Genomic DNA, 20,155 nt, shown 5'->3' with positions numbered 1-20,155 from the left:
GAAAGGTACAGTAATCAAAACAGTGCAGTATTACATAAAGACAGAAAATAAACCAGTGGAATAGACCAAAGACCCAGAAATAAACTCCCACATATATAGTTCAAATGACTTCTGACTAGGGGGCCAAGACCCATTCAAGGGGGAAAGGACAATCTTTTCAACAAATGATACTGGGAAAACTGGATAGCCACATGCACAAGAATGAAGTTGGACCATTATATCATATTAAAAAATTAATTCAAATGGGTCAAAGACCTAACATATATGTTTAAACTATAAAATTCTTAGAAGAAAACTATAAAATTCTTAGAAGAAATCCAGGCACTGGATTTAGAATGATTTCTTGGATATGACACCAAAAGCAAAGGCATCAAAAGGAAAAAAAATAGATAAATCTGCCTTCAACAAAATTAAGAACTTTGGGACATCTGGGTGACTCAGTGGTTGAGTATCTGCCTTTGGCTCAGGTCCTGATCCTGGGATCAAATCCTGCATCAGGCTCCCCATAGGAAGCCTGCTTCTCCCTCTGCCTATGTCTCTGCCTCTTTCTGTCTCCCGTGAATAAAGAAAATATTTAAAAAACAAAAACAAAAATAAAAACAAACCAAAATTAAGAACTTTAATGCATCAAAGAATACTATCAAGAAAAGAAAACCCACAAAATAGGAGAGATATTTACAGATCATGTATCTGGTACACAAGATTAATACGCAGATTTTAAAGAACTCCTACAACTTAACAAAATACAAATAACTAAATTTGAAATGGGCAAAATACTTGAAAAGACATGTCCTCTAAGATAACACAAAAAATAATTAAGCACACACAAAGATGCTCAACATCACTATTCATTAGAAAACCATAAATCAAAACCACAATGAGATACCACTACGCACTCAGTAGAATGGCTATAATCAGTCAGACAATAACAAATGTTGGTGAGCATGCGGAGAAATCAGGACGCTAACACAATGCTGGTGGAAGGTAGAATGGCACAAGCACTTGGGAAAACAGTCTGGCAGTTTCTAAAAAGATAAAGAGAGGGGCACCCGGCTGGTTCAGTTGGTAAAACATGTGATTCTTGGTCTCAGGGTTGTGAGCTCCAGCCCCACACTGAGTAGAGATTACTTAAAAAAAAAAATTAAAAATAAAAAAATAAATTGACTCACTGCTTAGCACACTGATTAAAAAAAAAAAAGGAGAGTAAAACAGCACTGGGTAATTACCACTCATTAGGCACATGCCCCAGAGAAATGAAAACACAGGGCCTCACAAAAACTTGTACATGAATAGTCATAGAAGCATTACTCATTATAGCTAAAAAATGGAAACAATACTAAAAGTTCACGAACTAATGAATGGATAAATAAAACATGGTTTTATGCATTCAATGGAATATTATTCACAAGGAATCAGGTAGTGATCCATGCTACAACATAAACCTTGAAAACATTACATTTAGTCATAGAAGCCAGTTGTAAAACACATGCTGAGTCCACATATGAACATCCAGAAACAGGCAAATCCACAAAGATAGTGAGACTGGTGGCTGCCAGGAGCTGGGGGGGGAGTAATTGCTTGTGGATACGGGTTTTCAAGTGAAAAAAATGTTCTGGAATGAAGTAGGAGTGACGGTTGACAATACTGTGAACCTAACTAAAAACCACTGAATTGCACATTTAAAGTGAATTTTATGATATGTGAATTATTTCTCAATTAAAAAAGAAAAACCCAACATGTAAGTGAGGCTAAGTACAGTTACTCACATACATACACAGATATTCTAATCAATGCATTTGCTTAATTTTGCAAGAAGAAACACAGGAAGGATAAAAGCAATTGATCACTTACAGAAGGTGGGTGGGGAGCAACATAGAAGGAATGGGTCAGAAGTAACCTTGTGAAAAATTAGGCAAAAAAGTAACCTTTTTGCCTAATTTGAATTCACAACTGAGAAAAGTTTTAACTTCCAAGACCAAAGTATTAAAAATATACACATATGGCCCATGACTACAGTATCATAATGCCTCCTATTATTCTCACCTAAAAACAGTAACCCACTGTTTGGGTTTGTTTGCCAGTAACCCACTGGCAAATAAACAGTAAGACCCCTACTGAGAAACATGCTCCTCTTTACATTCTGACAAAGGTTTTTGTAAATTTCTCTTTTCTTTACCTAGAAAACCAACTGAAAAACTATGACAAATTATTAAGGTGATGAAATAAAAAATAAATACACAAAATGCAGTAATCTTCCTTTGCATGAACCCAACCTCCAGCTAGAGGACATAATGAAAGAAAAGACAGGAGAAACAACAATAAAGTATCTAGAAATCAACTTAAAGATGTATAAAATCTCTATGAAAAAAATGAAAATAAAATAAAATTAAATTAAAAAATCTCTATGAAACAAACACTGAAGTATTCCTAAAAAACACTACAAATGGTTTAAAGAAGTAAAAAAGATACTGGAAAGCAAGACTCACCACCATAAGGCTTTATTGATAAAATCTGTTTGTCAATTTCCCTAATTAATAAATTTAATGCAACTGTAATACAGATCACCACCAGATTTTATTTCTAGAACCTAAACAACTCTTATGTTCAAATGGAAAAATAGGCAAGAATGGTCAGGAATGCTCAAAAAACAGCAGTGGAAGAGTGGGGAAGAATTGGCCCTACTAAAATGTTAAAAAAAAAAAAAAAACTATACAATCTGAGTTATAAAAAATAAAAAAGCATGGGGCATTGGTACATGCATGAATCATCAAACCAATCCAGCAGCAGAGAAGGCCCAGAAATAGACCCAACCACAAACAGAAATATTTAGTACCTGAAAAGTCAATATAACAAATTAGTGTTAGAAAAACATGAGCTTTTAATAAGTGGTACTGTACTGATCAACATAAAAGCATATGGAGGGATGTCTGGGTGGCTCAGTGGTTGAGAGTCTCCCTTTGGCTCGGGGTGTGATCCTGGAGTCCCAGGATCAAGTCTCACATTGGTCTCCCTGCATGGAGTCTGCTTCTCCTCCCTCTTCCTATGTCTCTGCCTCTCTCTCTCTATGTCTCTCATGAATAAATAAATAAAATCTTAAAAAAAAAAAAAAAAAACAAAGAGAAAAGCATATGGAAAAATAAAATTGGACCCACATGCCATACTATACATAAAGACGAACTCCTAATGGATCAAAGATTTGAACGCAATAAGTAAAATCATAAAAGTACAAGAAGAAACAGTGAGGGGCATTCTATTATAATCTAGATCTTTCTAACTTTATAAGACTCAAAATCCAGAAATCATAAAAGGAAACATTTGAGAGATGTCTGGCTAGCTCAGTCAGTAGAGCATGTGACTCAATCTTAGAGTTTTAAGTTTCAGGCCCACACTGGGTATACAGTTTACTTTAAAAAAGAAAAAGAAAAAACTTAGGAAACTACTAAAAAATCAAAATCTCTTGTAGAATCAAGTCTCATAATATTTTCTGAAAAGGAAGGACAAACTAGGAATGATAGCTGGTATCAAATCACTAAAGAATAATCTCCCTAATACAGGGGCACCTGGCTGGCTCAGAAGAGCATGCAACTATTGATCTCAGGGTCATGAGTTCAAACACCATGTTTGGGTAGAGTTAACTAAAAAAATAAAATAAAATAAACTTAAAAAAAAAGAATAATGTTGCTAATTCAAAAAAAGCCCCTGGATATAAGAAAATTCTAAAAACAAACAAGCAAACAAAAACCAGACCCCACAAAACAAACAAAAATAATGGGCCAAGTATCTAACAACTCACAGAGAAATACAAATGGCCTTCAACTATATGAAGAGAAGGTCATCTTCACTCTTAAGAGAAATGCAACTAAAATTACTATATCCTGATACTATTTCTCATCTATCAGACAAAAATCCACAACTGTAGTAACAAAGTATGTTGTAGCTGATGGAAAACAGGCACTCTCATACACAGTCTGTTAAAGTGCAAACTGCTGCCTTCATAAGGAGGGAGGGCGATACAGAAATACTTCTCAATACTATAAACACATTTAGCCTCCGACACTTTTGGAATTTTCCCACATACCTGCACACAACAAAGTCTGAAGCTATTCATTACAGTACTGTATAATCTATGACAGGAAAATTAAGAAAACCTATTCTACTGCAGACTGATTAAATAAACCAAAGTACTGCCACATAACGAAAGTCCATGCAGTTACTAAAAAAGAATGAGGGGACGCCTGGGTGGCTCAGTGGCTGAGTGACAGCCTTTCGGCTCAGGGCGTGATCCTGGAGACCCAGGATGGAGGCCCACATCGGGCTCCCTGCAGGGAACCTGCTTCTCCCTCTGCCTGTGTCTCTGCCTCTCTCTTCTCTGCGTCTCTTGTGAATAAATAAAATCTTTAAAAACTATAAATAAATAAAAAATAAAAAAAAAGAATGAAGCAGCACTCACTAATGAATATGTAAAGATCTTGCAGGTAATTGGGTGAAAAAAAAGCAAGGGCACAACATGTGGTTTTTGTGCTGCCTTTTGCAAAGAAATATGAAAAGAAACTATAAATTTCCATCTTGTATATCTAAACACAAAACTGGAAGGACATACAATACAAAAAAAAGTGAAGTCACTACTTACGGAGACAGAGAAGATGAATGCATAGGTGAAGTTAAGACCTACTGATCTGTAACTTTTTATGCTGTTGGGATTTCTCAAACATGCAAATGTATAACGTATTACTCATTCAAAAGAGAAAGTTTAAAAACAGATCAAAAAGAAAAGATTTCTACGCCCGCCCCCCACTCCATCCTTGGGTTTATTAGCACACGCGTTCAACCTACCTCCTAGGGGAGGGAGATCTAGAAGATTTCCTTTTTATAGTTTTTGATGTTCTTGGTGATCTCGAAGAACTCCTGCTCCTCCTCCTACGTCTTTCCCTGGAAGTCAAAAATATATTATTTAAAAATACAGGAATTTTAATAAAGGGAATTCAAATACACAAAAGCAAATGGGTCCTTAATGCTCTCATGCAAACATTCTTCAAAGGCCAGTTTAAAGTCATTTCCTTTAAGAACATGTTCTATTATGTAGTATTAGTGGAGGTCAAATTTTGAACCATAAATTTTACAGACATGAAAATATGTTCTAAGATTTCATAACGGAAAAGGAAGAAAACCTTCTTCTCATCTGGTTTATCTGAACAATAATTTCCTAATTACAGTAATAATTTCCTAATGGCTACTTTAGATTCTCTCAAGTATGTTCTTCTTCCGCATCTAAAAGGTTTTGCTTGTCCAGATCCCTTTGTCCTGCATCTAGCTCCTTGCTGCCCCACTGTGGATTATTTTATAAAAGATTAAGTTGGCTTGCAATATGTGAACTTTCAAATCCAAGCATTTAGAATATCTCTAAAAAAGTATTTACATTAATTCATTTTATAGAGAAACTGTTTCACCCCCCAACTTCCTACCACTTTAGTGCTCTCTTCATGTAAAACTAAGTGCACAAATTGCTTAGACAGAAATAAAATAGTTAAAACCTATGGCTTGAATGTGAAATAAAAAATAACTAATGAACTGACAGTGTTTAGTATTATTAAGAACAATTTTGTTTACCATGTGAGCAAATGATTCATACACAAAATTACTTCATTTATAAACCTGGTCAACTGAGAAACAGTGAATTTCAAGATGTCCATAATTCAAGGGATGAGGTAGGAAGGAGGACATACTATGATTAACGTGTCCAATGATCTCACAAAGAGCTCTAATAAGTAGTGGTCGTACAGGTCAAAGAACCAAATCCGCTAGAATCATAGTTCTCCATACCACCTCAACAAGAATATTCTAGGCTAATAAAACATTTTGCCTACATTTCTCATTATAAAATTTAAAATTACATAATGCTCAGATGTGGTAGATACAGTAAATGTTATGCCTAAAACAGCCAAGAACTTTGAAAACAACATCAATTCCAATACTACCTAAGGCCCTTTCCTCCATTACCTGATTTTATTTTCATGACACCTCAAAATTACTCTTCCTGACTAAGGTGAAAATCAGGTAAGGATATTCCATTCAGTCACTGCCATTCTGTAACAGCGCAGCACAAGTACCACAAAGCTTATTTCATAAGATGAGATTAACAGTGTGTCTTAGGCTTTGTTTACACAAAATGGTTCCACCCTACCCAGTTTAACTTTGTTCAGGAAGCACGATGCACAGGTGGACATCTGGTATCAGTATTTTCTCCTTTCCCCTTACTAGCTTTACTAGTGAATATAAACATTACCAGTTGCTTAAATATCAAAATTTCCTTTAAAAATGTAGATTAGAGGACAATGTTGAAAATAAAAATACACTATTTTTGAGCCGTTAAAATGTTTCCCGTTTACTAAACAAATCAAAGCACAAGAAAAACAGAAAAATACTAAAAGAAGACAAATTTTAACTCTTTACCAAGCTCTTTGAAAACAGGAAACATTTCAAACTTCTGAACCTTTTTAAGATTTTATTTACTTGAGAAAGAGAGAAAACACATGCACACACGTGTGCTGAGTGAGTAGAAGGAATGCAATAAGCAGACTGTCTGCTGCTGCGGGGCTCCATCCCAGGAGCCTGAGATCATGACCTGAGCCTAAGGCAGACACTTAACTGACTGAGCCATGCAGGCGCCCCACTGAACCTTTGGAAATTCATGTTAGTCAGCATTTATTCCCCAGGCCCCAGACAGGAGTTAAGAATATACTTAGGAATGAATGTAAACATCTGAACTTTCTTAAACATCAAGCAACTTAAAATGCTCCCCCTCAAATTAAAACATTTCAAAGTCATCAAAAAAGTAAATTCAACTGAATTTAAAAGGAATCAAAACATTGTTTTGTGTTATGAAGGACAACAACTAAATGATCACATAAACATGAAGGAATGTTGACAGGCAAATCAATAAAATCACTGTGGAGTAAAGGAACAGTTGCAGACTTGACTGATGTCCACAGCAATGAGGCTAATTAATTCTTCAGTTTCTGGTTCAATGTGCTGAAGTATGGCAGTGATCTGTTTATTTTAACCCTCATTTGAATATATACTGTAGCTTTCAACTTTATGCTTTTGTGGCAGTTTTTAAAAGCAAGTACCAGGTACTAATTAGAGAATTCTCAAACTTAATCTCTTAAAAAGAAGAGAAAGAGCTACCGTACTTCTAATGGAAGTGCAGAGCAGATGGAAAATTTCCCCTGAGCTGCAGTATTATCATACTTCTAAACCATGACAATAATAGTCTTCTCACATACTGCGAGGATTAAATAAGGTTAGTCATGAAAAACTGTGCTGACACAAAATCTGACATATAGTAAAGCATGCAATAAATGCCTGCCATTATTTTGTATTACCTGACCAAAGACGGGTATTAAAAACAAGCTACTGAAACACAAAGTTAGAAAAACAGAAAATATACATTCATCTCCAGTTATTTTCTATGGAAAACCAAACTTAAAATATCCATAAAGCTTGCTAAAATAGATATTTTGTTCAGTGTTTTTAAGTCTAGTTTAAAACAAGTTAGGACTTGATGGGATGAACACTGGGTGTTATACTATATGTTGGCTAACTGAATTTTTTTAAAAAGTTAGGAACCTCCATTTACTCAGTTATTATATCATCTGGAGTAATGGATACAGGTTCAGATAATCTGGAATCAAGGAAGGTCCTATGTTCTTTTAGCAGCTGTTACTATGGCAACCTGCTGCCATCTGGTGGCAGTGTACTTATTAATAGAGGGAACAGTCCCTAGGAAAAACAGTAAAATCTGAACAGTGACAGATAAAGGAAAACCAAAATTTAAACACCCAAAAAAATAGACCAGTAAAGATAACTTAAATAAGTAATTTAATAAGAACTTAAATAAGAAACTTAAATAAGAAATTTTAATAATCATTCTGCATATTAAAATTCACCAAGAGGTCAGTTCTTCCATATTGAAAAAAGAGGGGAGGGGAGGGGAGGGGAGGGGAGGGGAGGGGAGGGGAGGGGAGGGGAGGGGAGGGGAGGGAGAGAAGAGAAGAGAAGAGAAGAGAAGAGAAGAGAAGAGAAGAGAAGAGAAGAGAAGAGAAGAGAAGAGAAAAAAAACTTGCCCTTGCCATATCATCCTCCAACAAAATCAGCAGCAGCAGCAGCAGCCACTGCGGCTGCCACCACCAGATTCAAACAGTGGGTTACAAAAGATAGTTAAAAACTTTTCAAATGGGGCACCTGGGTGGCTCAGTAGGTTAAGTGTCTACCTTGCACTCAGGTCCCAGATCGAGCCCTGCATCAGGCTCCCCACTCACTCCTGCCTGCCTCTCCCCCTTCTCTCTCTCTCTGCCAAATAAGTAAATAAAATCTTAAAAAAAAAAAAAAAAAAAAAAAACTTTTCAAATAACTTTGCCCAATTATCATCCCTTCTACCTCACTGGTTCACTACTGTGGCAAGGGCTCTACTAGAGAAATGTTTATTCTGCAATTAGAGGGAAATATTATTGTACTATTTCCATTTGCCCAGAATAATCTTTTCCCCCTTGGTTAAAATTTATTTTCATTTGTTGACAGTATATCCCTTGGCAAAAATTTTAAGCATTATCAAACCTGCTGGAACTACGAGATCTTCTTGATGCGTTGTAACTTCTGGGTGGTGTTCTGGATTTTTTATCCTTCTTTCTTTTCTCATCTATCTCCTTGGATCTGTCCTTGTCTCGTTCCTTTTCTTTGTCCTGTTCCTTTTCCTTTTCCTTGTCTCGCTCCTTGTCATGTTCTTTGTCCCGCTCTCTCTCTCTGTCCTTTTCCTTGTCTTTATCCCGGTCCTTTTCCCGTTCTTTATCTTTGTTTTTACCCCGTTCCTTTTCTTTTTCACGTTCCTTCTCCCTGTCTCTCTCTTTTTCCCTTTCCTTTTCTCTATCTTTTTCTTTCACTCTTTCCTTTTCCTTGATCTTTTCTCGGGTGTCTTTTCTCTTGTCCCTTTAAAAACAAAAATAAATAAATAAATTCACAACTAAAATTATTCTATTCCCCAAAAAGGACCTACCTCTTTCCTCGACAATCGACCCAAAACAATTTATACTAGCTTATAACACATTACACAATAATTTCTATGTAACCAAGGTGTACATGAAGCTGCTAAATCAAACAATTAACAGGTTCAATTATGTATTTTAGAAACCTCATGCGTCATTCTGATCATCATACTCAAATCAATGGCAACCAATATTAATCACTACTAAAACAATCAGAAAAATATAATGTTGCTCATTAAAAACCTAAACCGTAAGAATTTTTTAACAAATGAAGCCACAAAAAAACTTACCACTAATTTCCCCCAAAACTCACCGTGAACGTGAACGACTCCTTGACTTTCGCCTCTCTCTTGATTTAGAGCGTTTTTTATGTGGGCTCTTAGATCTGCGTCTGTCTTTTTGTCTTGAACGTGATCTATTATGGGATCTACTCCTAAAGAAAAACAAGTTGTTAGAATGTCAAAACTTACTGTTAATTTCAATTTTTAAACATTTAAGATGTCTTTTAAGTAAGAAAATTTTAAAACCTATCCCAAGTATTTATCAGTATTTTAAAATTCTCTATTACGTAATGCCTCAGTTGACTGAGGCAGACTATTTGACTATTTGAAATAAATTATCCAGAACACAAAGACAGAGAAAGAAATTAAGTTACTTTCTACGTCAGACTGAAGTTGTAATCTTTTTTTTTCTTTTTAATTTATTGAGAGACAGAGAAAGAGAGAGAGAAAGCAGGAGCAGGGGGGTAGGAGTAGAGGGAGAGGGAGAAGGAGAAGCAGCCTCCCCACAGAGCAGGGAGGAGGCAGGGCTCCATCCCAGAACCCTGGGATCATGACCTGAGTCAAAGGAAGACAATCAACTGAGCCACCCAGGCACCCCTGCCTTCTTTTTTTGAAGCTGTTATTTTCACATGTGGCTTTCTTTTGCTCATTATTATATGACTGTTACTATGGGACTTCTCCCATAGAGCAAGTATTTATATCCTAAATTTAACTCTTGACCTGCACATAATAGAACTGCTTGTGATTATACTGCTTATGGTTACACTTTGACAGGAAATAGTGGTTTTAATGGCTCAAGAGTTTCTCTAACTGGCTGTGTGATATTCGTCATAATATATATTAAGAATGTGTACGGAAGCACCCAGTACTAATTACGCTGCTAGTATGACAGGAAAATAAATGTTACTCATGAGTTAAAGATATGTATAATCCTATGTTGGATTTGCAAGATCTTGATTTTATAACCATATAAACATAGCTATTAAAAGAAACCTTTATTACCAGAATTCTTGCAGGAGAAATAACTGTTACTCCAATTCTGAAATTCTCTAGGCTCCTTCTTCTCAATGAAATATTGCTTATATAATGTGATTTTCTTTAATAAAGAGGTACCCTAATAACTAGTTATTAAAACATAACAAAATTGAATGTATGGAACTTAACAAAGTGATGAGACTCACCAGCTCTGGAGTAAAACAATGTGGCTGTGACACTTGGCTCTGCCACACACTAGCTGGGAGAACCCTTACCCAGTCTAAGTCTAGTTTCTTCATCTACAAAGTTGGAGAAGCATACCTACGTACCCTCAGGCTGTCATGAGGACTGAATCAGATGATACATGAAAGACTGCCTAGCAGTCTTCGGTATGGAGTAAATGCTCAAAATTCTTAACTCTCAAGATCATCAACATTAACAATCAATATAAATGAAAAGTTTAAATTATAGCTTTATTTTTCCCAAGGAGATCAAATCAACTTTCATAAGTATGCTTTTATAATTAAAATGCATCTTGATAGTCATGTTTTCATGAATTAAGTTAAAACAAATATCTATAAAAGAAATACAGAGTTAAATACTTGTGGTATGCTAAGCCAGAAAAATTTCCACAAAATTTTCAATTAATAATAAAATCTTAATCCTAAACACATTTTTCAGTTAGTTAAAATCTGTTTTCCACAGCTAATTTTCAATTGAATCACTCACCTATTATATGGCTTTAAAAATTATACATTTATCTTCATACCACATTTTTAATGTAAGAAGATAAGCTACAGCTTGTTGAAATCTTTATTACTAATAACCCAAGAGACACAGAGTTGAGTGATAGGTATTAAGGCAAAACTGCAAAACTTAAAAACATTTTTAATCCATTTATAGACATCCACATAAGGGCAATGTGTTTTAAGGCCTTTGCTTCTATGTACTTAATAGAAACTCTACTTTTCTGTTCTAGTTAACCTTGCTAAAAATATATAGTAATTTTGTTTTCCTCCAACACTGCTGCTTTTTAACCTTAAGCAAAGAAACACGTTTTAAAACATTATGTATAGCTTTAATAAATAAAGTTAAAAAACACTGATCAGGGCAGCCCAGGTGGCTCAGTGGTTTAGCACTGCCTTCAGCCCAGGGCGTGATCCTGGAGACCTGGGATTGAGTCCCACGTCAGGCTCCCTGCATGGAGCCTGCTTCTCCCTCTGCCTGTGCCTCTGCCTCTCTTTCGCTCTCCTCTCTGCGTAGTCTCATGAATAAATAAATGAAAATCTTAAAAAAAAAAAAAACACTGATCACTGGCTTCCCATCTTACCTTATGGGTCCGCAGAGTTTGAAAGTCCCAAGAGTAATTATCCTATTTTAATTTTGACATTAAATACTTTCATGTCCCTATCTCACCCACTAGTCACCTACAAACAAGTGTTGTGAACAGGAACGCTAAAAGCTTCAAGTCAAGAGCAAATCTAATCCAACCAAAGAGAAAGACTTGAGTTACCATTAGGAGATCATTTCAGCATATGTGCAAAATCACATTTATAAATTAAACTGTAAATACAGAACAACTTACCATTATATCTCATCAAAGTTCAACTCTAAGTCTGCTCTTTCCCCTTAAAATACTAAGAAATGTCTTATGGTTCCCATGCTGGTCTGTCAAGGTTACTTAACTTTATAATAATCACAGTACTACCTACCTTTTATAACACTGTCATTTGGAAAAAACACATATAAAAATTTGAGCATAGTCGAAACACTTCTCCAGTCCTAGTCAAGATACAATGACAAGAAATCCCTTCCTGCCTCCTACTACAGAAGGAGAAGGAACAGGAAGGGGATAGAGGCTGGAGGGAGGCTCTAGGAGCATCTGAGAATGCTAAAGAAAGTAGAGGGTGAGCCTTCAAGAGCAAAGGATCCTGAAACTCACATTCCTGTTAATAAGTCTAGTGGGGCAGAGCCAGAGCTGAGGGTATCAAATTCCACTAGCAGGGGGAAGCCAAGAAATGCCTGCCATCCCACTCCCCTACCAGGGAAGTTCCTTCCATACCAAGATCCTTAAGTCAAATGTTTGTGGTTAAGGAGTTTTTTTTCCCCCCTTAAAAAGAACCTTTCTTCTTTTGTATTTATGAACTCAGTAAAGGCTACAAGTGTTTCTATACATGTATAAAAAACAGTATAAATTTACGCACTACATAAACTTATCTGAGTGTTACATATATGTGTGTGCCAAAAACAAGTAATTTCTAATGCCACACAGTTAGACAAACCTACAGGAAAGCTTTCTCATGAATTAGGAAGTAATTAATAAATTTTATCTTGGACTGAAAAATTCTTCTCCTAACCCTTGATAGGGGAAATTATCCAAATATACCTAAAATGATAAGAGCAAGCAGCCTTAAAGCAGAAAGTTAAATTGCTCCAACAGATAAATCTTCACAGAGATTATCAAGGAAACAATGATGTTAATCAAATTTTGCTTTTTTCCAGCCTTAGAAAACCACCAAGGTATTAGATTTGGAGCACAGCTCTTAGAACAACACAAAATGAGGTTCAGGTCATTGGTCTCCTGTTTCCTCAGAAAAGAGGCAATTACTCTTCAGCTCAATTTTGTATTTCCTTTACCTCCTTTACCTTCACCACATCCTGTCAATCTGTAAAATATTCATAATCTAACTGACTTCTGTTGCACTGCCTTATTCCTTGTACACGCAACGACTTCCTTCACTTGGATCTGAATTTGCCTTACTGGAAGACCTTGGAGGGCAACAGTAAACTATATCCCAAAAGAGACTTTACAAACTAAGAATTATAGAAATGTATATACCAATAAGCAGTCAGAAGTATAGTTTACTAGAGTCAAAGAATATAATTTTTCCTATCTCATTGCTTCAATCTCCTTGATATCATAGAAGAACAGACTAAATTGAGCTTGCTGCTGACACTGAACATAGAGCATACTGATTCCTTTTCCCTCCCCTCAAACCTTCCTCCTTCTCTAATACAACCACACAGCTCGCACACACACAGGCACATATACTTTTCTCTCTCTTCTCTTCAGATCTAAGTATGTATATACATATTAACACATAATTAGGATCCACTATATACATTTTCACATTTCAGTAACATCTCCCTATGTATCCTAGAGAAGACAATAAAACTTGACACTTTAAACCTGATTCTTAGGGCACTTCCAATCAAAATGATGTTGCAAGTTCACATTTTGAGGTCTATTTTGGACTAAATACAAAACAGATTTATTAAAAGAAGAAAATCACAATGACAGAACTATGTTCAAAAGTAAGATAAAAAGAACAGAAACAGAGCTTAAGTATAATATAATACTGGAGCTAAAGGTGCAAAGTCACTCCTGTGCTTCAGGTCCCAAAGGGGGAGCAAAAGGCTCTTATCATCAAGAATACCAAAGATCTAAAGCACCTCACTTGACTCATGAACTAGAGATAAGTTAGTACTAGAAACCAAGATCTAAGGTGCTACTCTCCAAGCCGTGAAGGGACTGAGGGGCAGGGGAGCTGCTACTTCAACAATACTTCAGCATCACCACACATATGTTTCCTTTTCTCAAGAAGAAGAATGAAAACTTTCTACCAGTTCTGTATAAAGACTAGTTTATTCTTAGAAAAATCAGGAATAAAGCACCTCAAGATAGAAAACCAACCTCCAAAACTGTAAATTAGAGATAATAAAAATTATGCATTAGATAAAATTTCATTCGTAACTACAGTATTATAATTATAGCAACATTTAATGATAAACCTAAGTCCTGGTGAGCTCCAGCAAAGTTTCTAAAACCTCAGAAATCTTAACTATTTTAAACACAAGACCAAAAAATTTAAAATAGGATAGCAGAAATTCTCACCTGTGTTTTGATTGTGATCTTTTTCGTCTAGAATGGGATTTTGAGCTAGACCTGGATTTTGAACGAGTGTGGGAACGAGATCGACCGCCTTTTCTTTCATTGCTCTTTCCAGACTCTGGGAGGAAAAAACCACTTTGCAGTGTAAGCTCAGAACAATTAAAGATCCCAGTTAATAATCAGGCACAAGTGGAATGTACCACATATAGTGCAAGGGGCCTACTCTCTGTACATCCTCCTCCTGTGCAATTATCCTTCAGAAACATCCAAGAAAGTCATTGCATAAACTCGTTGAGTGCAGCCACCCTGCAGCAGTACATATAAACCAGATGATTATAAACAGCTGTTCGTAATATTTTGTTGCTGCCATAATGTACCATTATAACATGTCTGTAATTCCTATGACAGTGATTTTTAAATCTTCTCTCCATTTATTCTGCTAGTAGTGAAGCTTAAATTCTGAGTGCTAATTTAGGAAATCTGCTCAACTATAAACCACGTAGACATTTTTAAATTGGATTTTAACTTTCAGTTAGCAACACAAAAGTCTGTGTTCCTTTACCTTGCTAAAAGTCTTCATATTTTGTCTAAATCATGGGCTCTCTTTCCTATTTTTAAAATGAAAACTTTGAAGGAAAGTGAACCTGCATGATTTTAACATTTTAAGTATATTTATTCATTTTAGCCTCACAATAACATTTATACTTTGCGTTAAGCAAATCAGTTGTGGGCACTGACTGCTACGAAAACATAAAGAACTGATGAAACTCAAACTAATTCAATATCAGTGCTTCAATTCAGTATCATGGGAAAATACAACATTTGTGCTAAGCAGTTCTTTGACCTTTGACGCTATAAAGCCACTTACTCTTTCTTGAGTTTCAGTCTTCTTGTTTGTAAAATGATGGGACTGAACAAGATAAACTCTAAAACTCCTTCCAGTTCTAAGGTTCTATGATCTTAAACTGTGACCTATGTAACAACACTGTGGCCTTACCTGGTTCAATGGCTGCTGAGATAAAGGACTGAGCCTCTCGTACTCGCTTCATTACTTCTTCTAACTCCTTAGCTGCAGCCTGAGGTGTCATCTCAGGGGGTTTTACTATTGCATTGTTGGAGTGATTAATTCTAAATTAAAAATATTAGCATATCACAAATACACACCATATTTTACAAAACATGAAACAAATGTTTAAAAGACAGACGTATTTATAAATCTGAGGACATCTTAAAAGCACATTAAGAATGATACAACTAAATACAGAATAATCAAAACCAACATCAAAACCATGATTAATCTCATTACCATCCATCTTTATCTCTTGCTAACAAGGCCAAAAGCAGAGAAAAAAGAAGAACAACACTAGCTGACTTCTCTAATACTTAAATATACCAAGACAAGTGCTTTTCCACACAACTTACGTTAGAATAAATTAAAATGCTGACACCAATATTAAAATGAATCATTTCTCATCTGGATTATAAGATTTTGTCGGCATCTCTGCACGCTGGGAGAATGCAGGAAAACCTCTATATGTGCACAATTTTAATCAACCCTGGACCATAGGTGAGTCAGATACAGCTTCAAATGTGGGAGATACCTGATAAAACTCTTCCCTACTAGGTTAGAAGTGGTTTCTCTGATGCACATAAATGAATCTGATGAGTCTCACTTTACCCCCCTTCACACAGAGAAGACAAGCATTCACTAAAAAAAGATATTAATTTTTTCATAGCTGAAAGCTGTATAACTAAGGCAATTACCTATGAAATTCAGATAAAACTCTTGCCTCAATAATCTGTAAGAAACAGAATTTCTGGTCTTGAAAATGTAAAGTCTATGCCAATTTTTCTTTTTGCAAACAAGGATATGAGAAAATATTAACACTCAAAATGTATGACTTAAAATATTTCTGGGCACTCAATATTATTTTCCTTCTAGGATTTTGGATTCTTATTACTATATTACTCTAAGTTCATCAACGTAGATTCAACCGTCCATTAGTCTAGTCATAATGCAAACCCAAACCGATTTATCAGAGCTTATGGGGAAAGACCTGTAATCATTATATAGGGTATATAAGGTTAACATCAAATTAGATCTTATAAAATAGAAAATAGTATGCTTTCAAATATAATTTTAAAAGCTAAAATGGTAAATAACTCATATATTTCATTTATACTTAACACAAAGTCTTCCTTTCCACAAATTGCCAATTACTATTAAAAAGAAAAAAAAAAGCCTGAATTACATCAGAAATAGTTTAAGCTTTTCCAAAATCATTAAAATTTCTTTGTTTAGGGTTTCTTACTTCAGTGGCCTGTCTCCAAACATAACTCCATTAAAAGCAAGGGCCCTTGGTACAGAATTTTGGTCTGCAAATTCCACAAAAGCAAACCGAGTTGGCTGAGTCTCATCACCTGCCATCCGCACAAACTTCACTTCTCCAACTTGTTTAAAAAATTCAAGTAGTTGATCAGCTGTCGTTGTCTGAAGAAACAAAGTCACACTTTAATGACGTATATCCTTCTTAAAAAATTAGGTAAATGTTACTTTATAATCGATATGACTCTGAAGAAGCAGGAAAGAGTAAGAGGTCCTACCACTCAGCTGCTTCTTAAATTAGTTACCTGAGAATTTAAATTGCCAACATAGACTGTTCTCCTAATTTCATCAATTTTGGAAGGATCCACATTTCCCATAAGTGGTGGCTGTGGTATCTCTCCAAGTGTTGCAATGTTGGGGTCTAGTGCTGCTGCTGGTATAGCTCCCAAACTGCTAAGGGAAACACCCAACTATAAATTAAAAAAAAAAGAAAGAAAGAAAGAAAGAAGAAAGAAAGAAAAAACACATATTTTCTATTAGTATCAAAGATTACTATTCTTTAACCTTAAAAAGAAACTATCAATTCAACAAGAATGGAAGGAGACTAGGGAGTCCTAACTTTAAGCCAAGTATACATCTGAATTATTGAGAAGGAGGTCACAGTTCTGTGTATCATTAGAAAAACAACATAATTCTTAACTACCTAGGTAACTACTTTAAAACTTGAAATTAAAAATGAACAGTCAATTATCCTTCACAGTAGTCACGTCATAAAGTTGCCGAGAACTGGATTACTAAATACTACATCAGCGTTCCTAAGGAAAATACGGGGCTAGGTTCCTGCAAGCTTCTGGTCACATTTTCATCTATTTCACCCAATAAATGCATTATCTTGTGTTACATGTTTCTATTTAAAGACTCCTTATTTAATATATATTGTTGATTCATTAACATTGAACTCACAGCCAGCAGTACTATCAACCAGTGCCTGAATGAACCTTACCAAACTCACATATTTTCTCTATAAGGCCCATCATAGCCCTCCAGCCCTTAGGAACACAATAGTATATACTTGGGGGCTAATTTAAAAAGCAAAGTCAACAAAACACAAAAAAATGTTTAATTCACGGTACCAGACCACAAAAAGAACCATTTTTACAGACTTAGAGCTAAAACAAGAAGGCGGTGTTGCTGTTTGAACTCATCAGAGAATATACAGAGCACCTAACTCAGAATTTTCATCATTCTATGTGTCAATAAATGACTGTAAAAGCTCCACCAGGTATTGATTTTTGAGGCTTCAAATAAATTGTAGCTAAGTCAGTGAATTTACAAGTACAGAATTCACAAATAATGAGAATCACCTGTACCTTAGGATGTCAAGAACATTGACTGAGTTCCTTATGGTTAATAATCACTGCACCTAACTTTTGCCGCATTTTTTTAAGTTTTTGTTTTTTTTTGTTTTTTTTTTTTTTTAATTTGAGAGAAAGAGGGACACCTGGGTGGCTCAGCGGTTGAGCATTTGCTTTTGACTCAGGTCCTGATCCCAGGGTTCCAGGATCAAGTCCCACATCAGACTCCCCATCGGGAGCCTGCTTCTCCCTCTGAACACACATGTGCATGCAAGCAGGGGAAGGGAGAAAGGGAGAGGGGAAAGCAGACTCCCTGCTGAGCAGGGAGCCTGACGTGGGACTCAATCCCAGGACCCTAGATCATGCCCCGAGCCGAAGGCAGATGCTAATAAACCAATTGAGCCATGCAGGTGCCCCTTTGCTCTGTTATTAACATAATCCTCATATCAACTGTAAAAGGTAAGTATGAATATTATGCCAATTTCACAGATAAAGACTTACAGATGTAAAATAATTTTCCCAAAGCTACTTAGCTACTAAGTGTTTGTAGAAGCAAGGTACGACTGCACAAACTAAAAGTGAAACAGGGACAAAGTTTACCTAAGAAACCTAGAATACTGAACTGACTTATACTTTGGTGGGAACAGGACAAAACCTTTGAATGATCTTTACATTACTAAGTTCAGTTTTAGTTCGTGTTAAGGAACATGTTTTTAATGTGAACTTACGCTACAACTTTTATTTCCATTTATGAGATTTAAAATTTCGAGCAATGGGGTTCGCCTGGGTGGCTCAGTTAAGCATCCAACTTTCTATTTCATCTCAGGTCAAGATCTTAAGGTTATGAGATAGAGCCCCGAGTCAGGCTCCAGCCTGCTTAACATTCTCTCTGTCCCTTCCTATTTTCTTCCTCTCGCTCTCCCCCTCTCCAAAAAAAAAAAAAAAAAAAGGAAAGAAAATTTTGGACATTGTATATTGTTACAAAACTAAGATTAAACAAATACAAAGTAAAAACACTTCCTCAAGGTAGAGATGAAATTGATAAAACAAAAATATCACTTATACTCATCACAAAAGCCTGTGTAAGATCTTTATAAAATGCCAAATTATGTCTTACACCTTGCTTAAAACTAATCATTGGCTTCTAGTTAACTTTACAATAAAATTCAAATTCTTTTCCAAGGCCCAAAAGCGCTATTATCAGTACCCTATCTAACCCTCCACTATCTCAAAACACATACTACCACCACGCCCATTTCCTAAGCTTCAACTATACTGACTGCCCTTCTATACCTTGAAGACACAAGTTTTTCCCCCCTTAGGGCTTTCACTTAGTGTTCCTGCTGCCAGTCACATCCTTTAGAAATCAGGTCATTCATATCCTCTAACAGATTTCCCTCACTTCATATAAAGCTTCATTTCCTCTCAACCACATCACTGTTTTTCTTCATAGTATTTATTATAATGTGTGGTATCTTGCTACTAACAGATCTTAGATTTGTTGCTCAGCATCACCGTTTCAAGTTATCATAAAGTCGTATAAAATAGCTCAATTCGAAATGGGAGAGTGATCTCTGAATCAAGGCCACCACCCCAAGCCTAGTTTTTTTCCATGTTTTGCTTGTATATCGACACTCCTTTTTTTCCCCCCAGCTTTGTCTTCTATGGTATAAGGTACACAGATGTTTGAGGATTATTATATTTAAGTTTTTTTTAACTGTGCAAAAGAATTGTTATATACTAGTGTTAAATCACAAATATGACTCTTATTATTTATTAGTTTTGCATGGATTTAAAGCTTTAAACAGGCCTTTCCAGGTAACTCTCAGTTGTCAATCCCTTTGACCTGCAAATATTCTCCATTGGGACATTATACTTATTTACATACATACACACACACATACTCATACACTTGGAATGAGCTTTTCCAAATCATCTCATCCAACCCCTTTGTTTCTCAAATTTAAAGTTCAGTTTTTTAGAAACTTTTCCTGTGTCTTCCTTTCATATCATCTTGCTATCCCTATGCTATTCAATATAATAGTCAATTATGACATACAGCTACTTGAATTTTAATTAAAACTCAGGAACACATACATTTCAAGTGCTCAACAGCTACATCTCAAGTGCTCAATAGGCACATGCTGCTAGTGGTTACCACACTCAGTAGTACAGATACGGACATTTTCAGCATAGTAGAAAGTTCTATTGAATGTGGATGCTCTGTAACAATATGATTGCCCTTCTTTTGATGATTAGTCTACTTTCTAGCCCTGATCTAAGAAACC

The 20,155-nt window shown here is 35.7% G+C and overlaps 1 protein-coding gene across 7 annotated transcripts in view; it reads right to left on the bottom strand.

Annotated features, from left to right (window-relative positions):
• Positions 1-20,155, bottom strand: part of SREK1 (splicing regulatory glutamic acid and lysine rich protein 1) — a 45,408-nt gene that overhangs the window by 7,433 nt on the left and 17,820 nt on the right. For 6 of the 7 annotated variants that reach the window (XM_025448254.3, XM_025448257.3, XM_025448253.3 and 3 more), the window contains 7 exons: positions 16,818-16,982; positions 16,499-16,677; positions 15,184-15,314; positions 14,190-14,304; positions 9,352-9,471; positions 8,614-8,982; positions 4,834-4,929 (listed from right to left, as the gene is read on the bottom strand). In XM_025448254.3, coding sequence (XP_025304039.1) covers positions 4,834-4,929; positions 8,614-8,982; positions 9,352-9,471; positions 14,190-14,304; positions 15,184-15,314; positions 16,499-16,677; positions 16,818-16,982 — 1,175 coding nt within the window. Of the gene's footprint in view, positions 1-4,833; positions 4,930-8,613; positions 8,983-9,351; positions 9,472-14,189; positions 14,305-15,183; positions 15,315-16,498; positions 16,678-16,817; positions 16,983-20,155 lie in introns of those variants that run through there. The other variant, XM_025448260.3, reaches the window with a different exon arrangement.

The sequence above is a fragment of the Canis lupus genome, chromosome 2, assembly GCF_003254725.2.
Source record: "Canis lupus dingo isolate Sandy chromosome 2, ASM325472v2, whole genome shotgun sequence".
NCBI classification, from domain to species: domain Eukaryota; kingdom Metazoa; phylum Chordata; class Mammalia; order Carnivora; family Canidae; genus Canis; species Canis lupus.
This window is presented reverse-complemented; position numbering and strand designations above follow the sequence as displayed.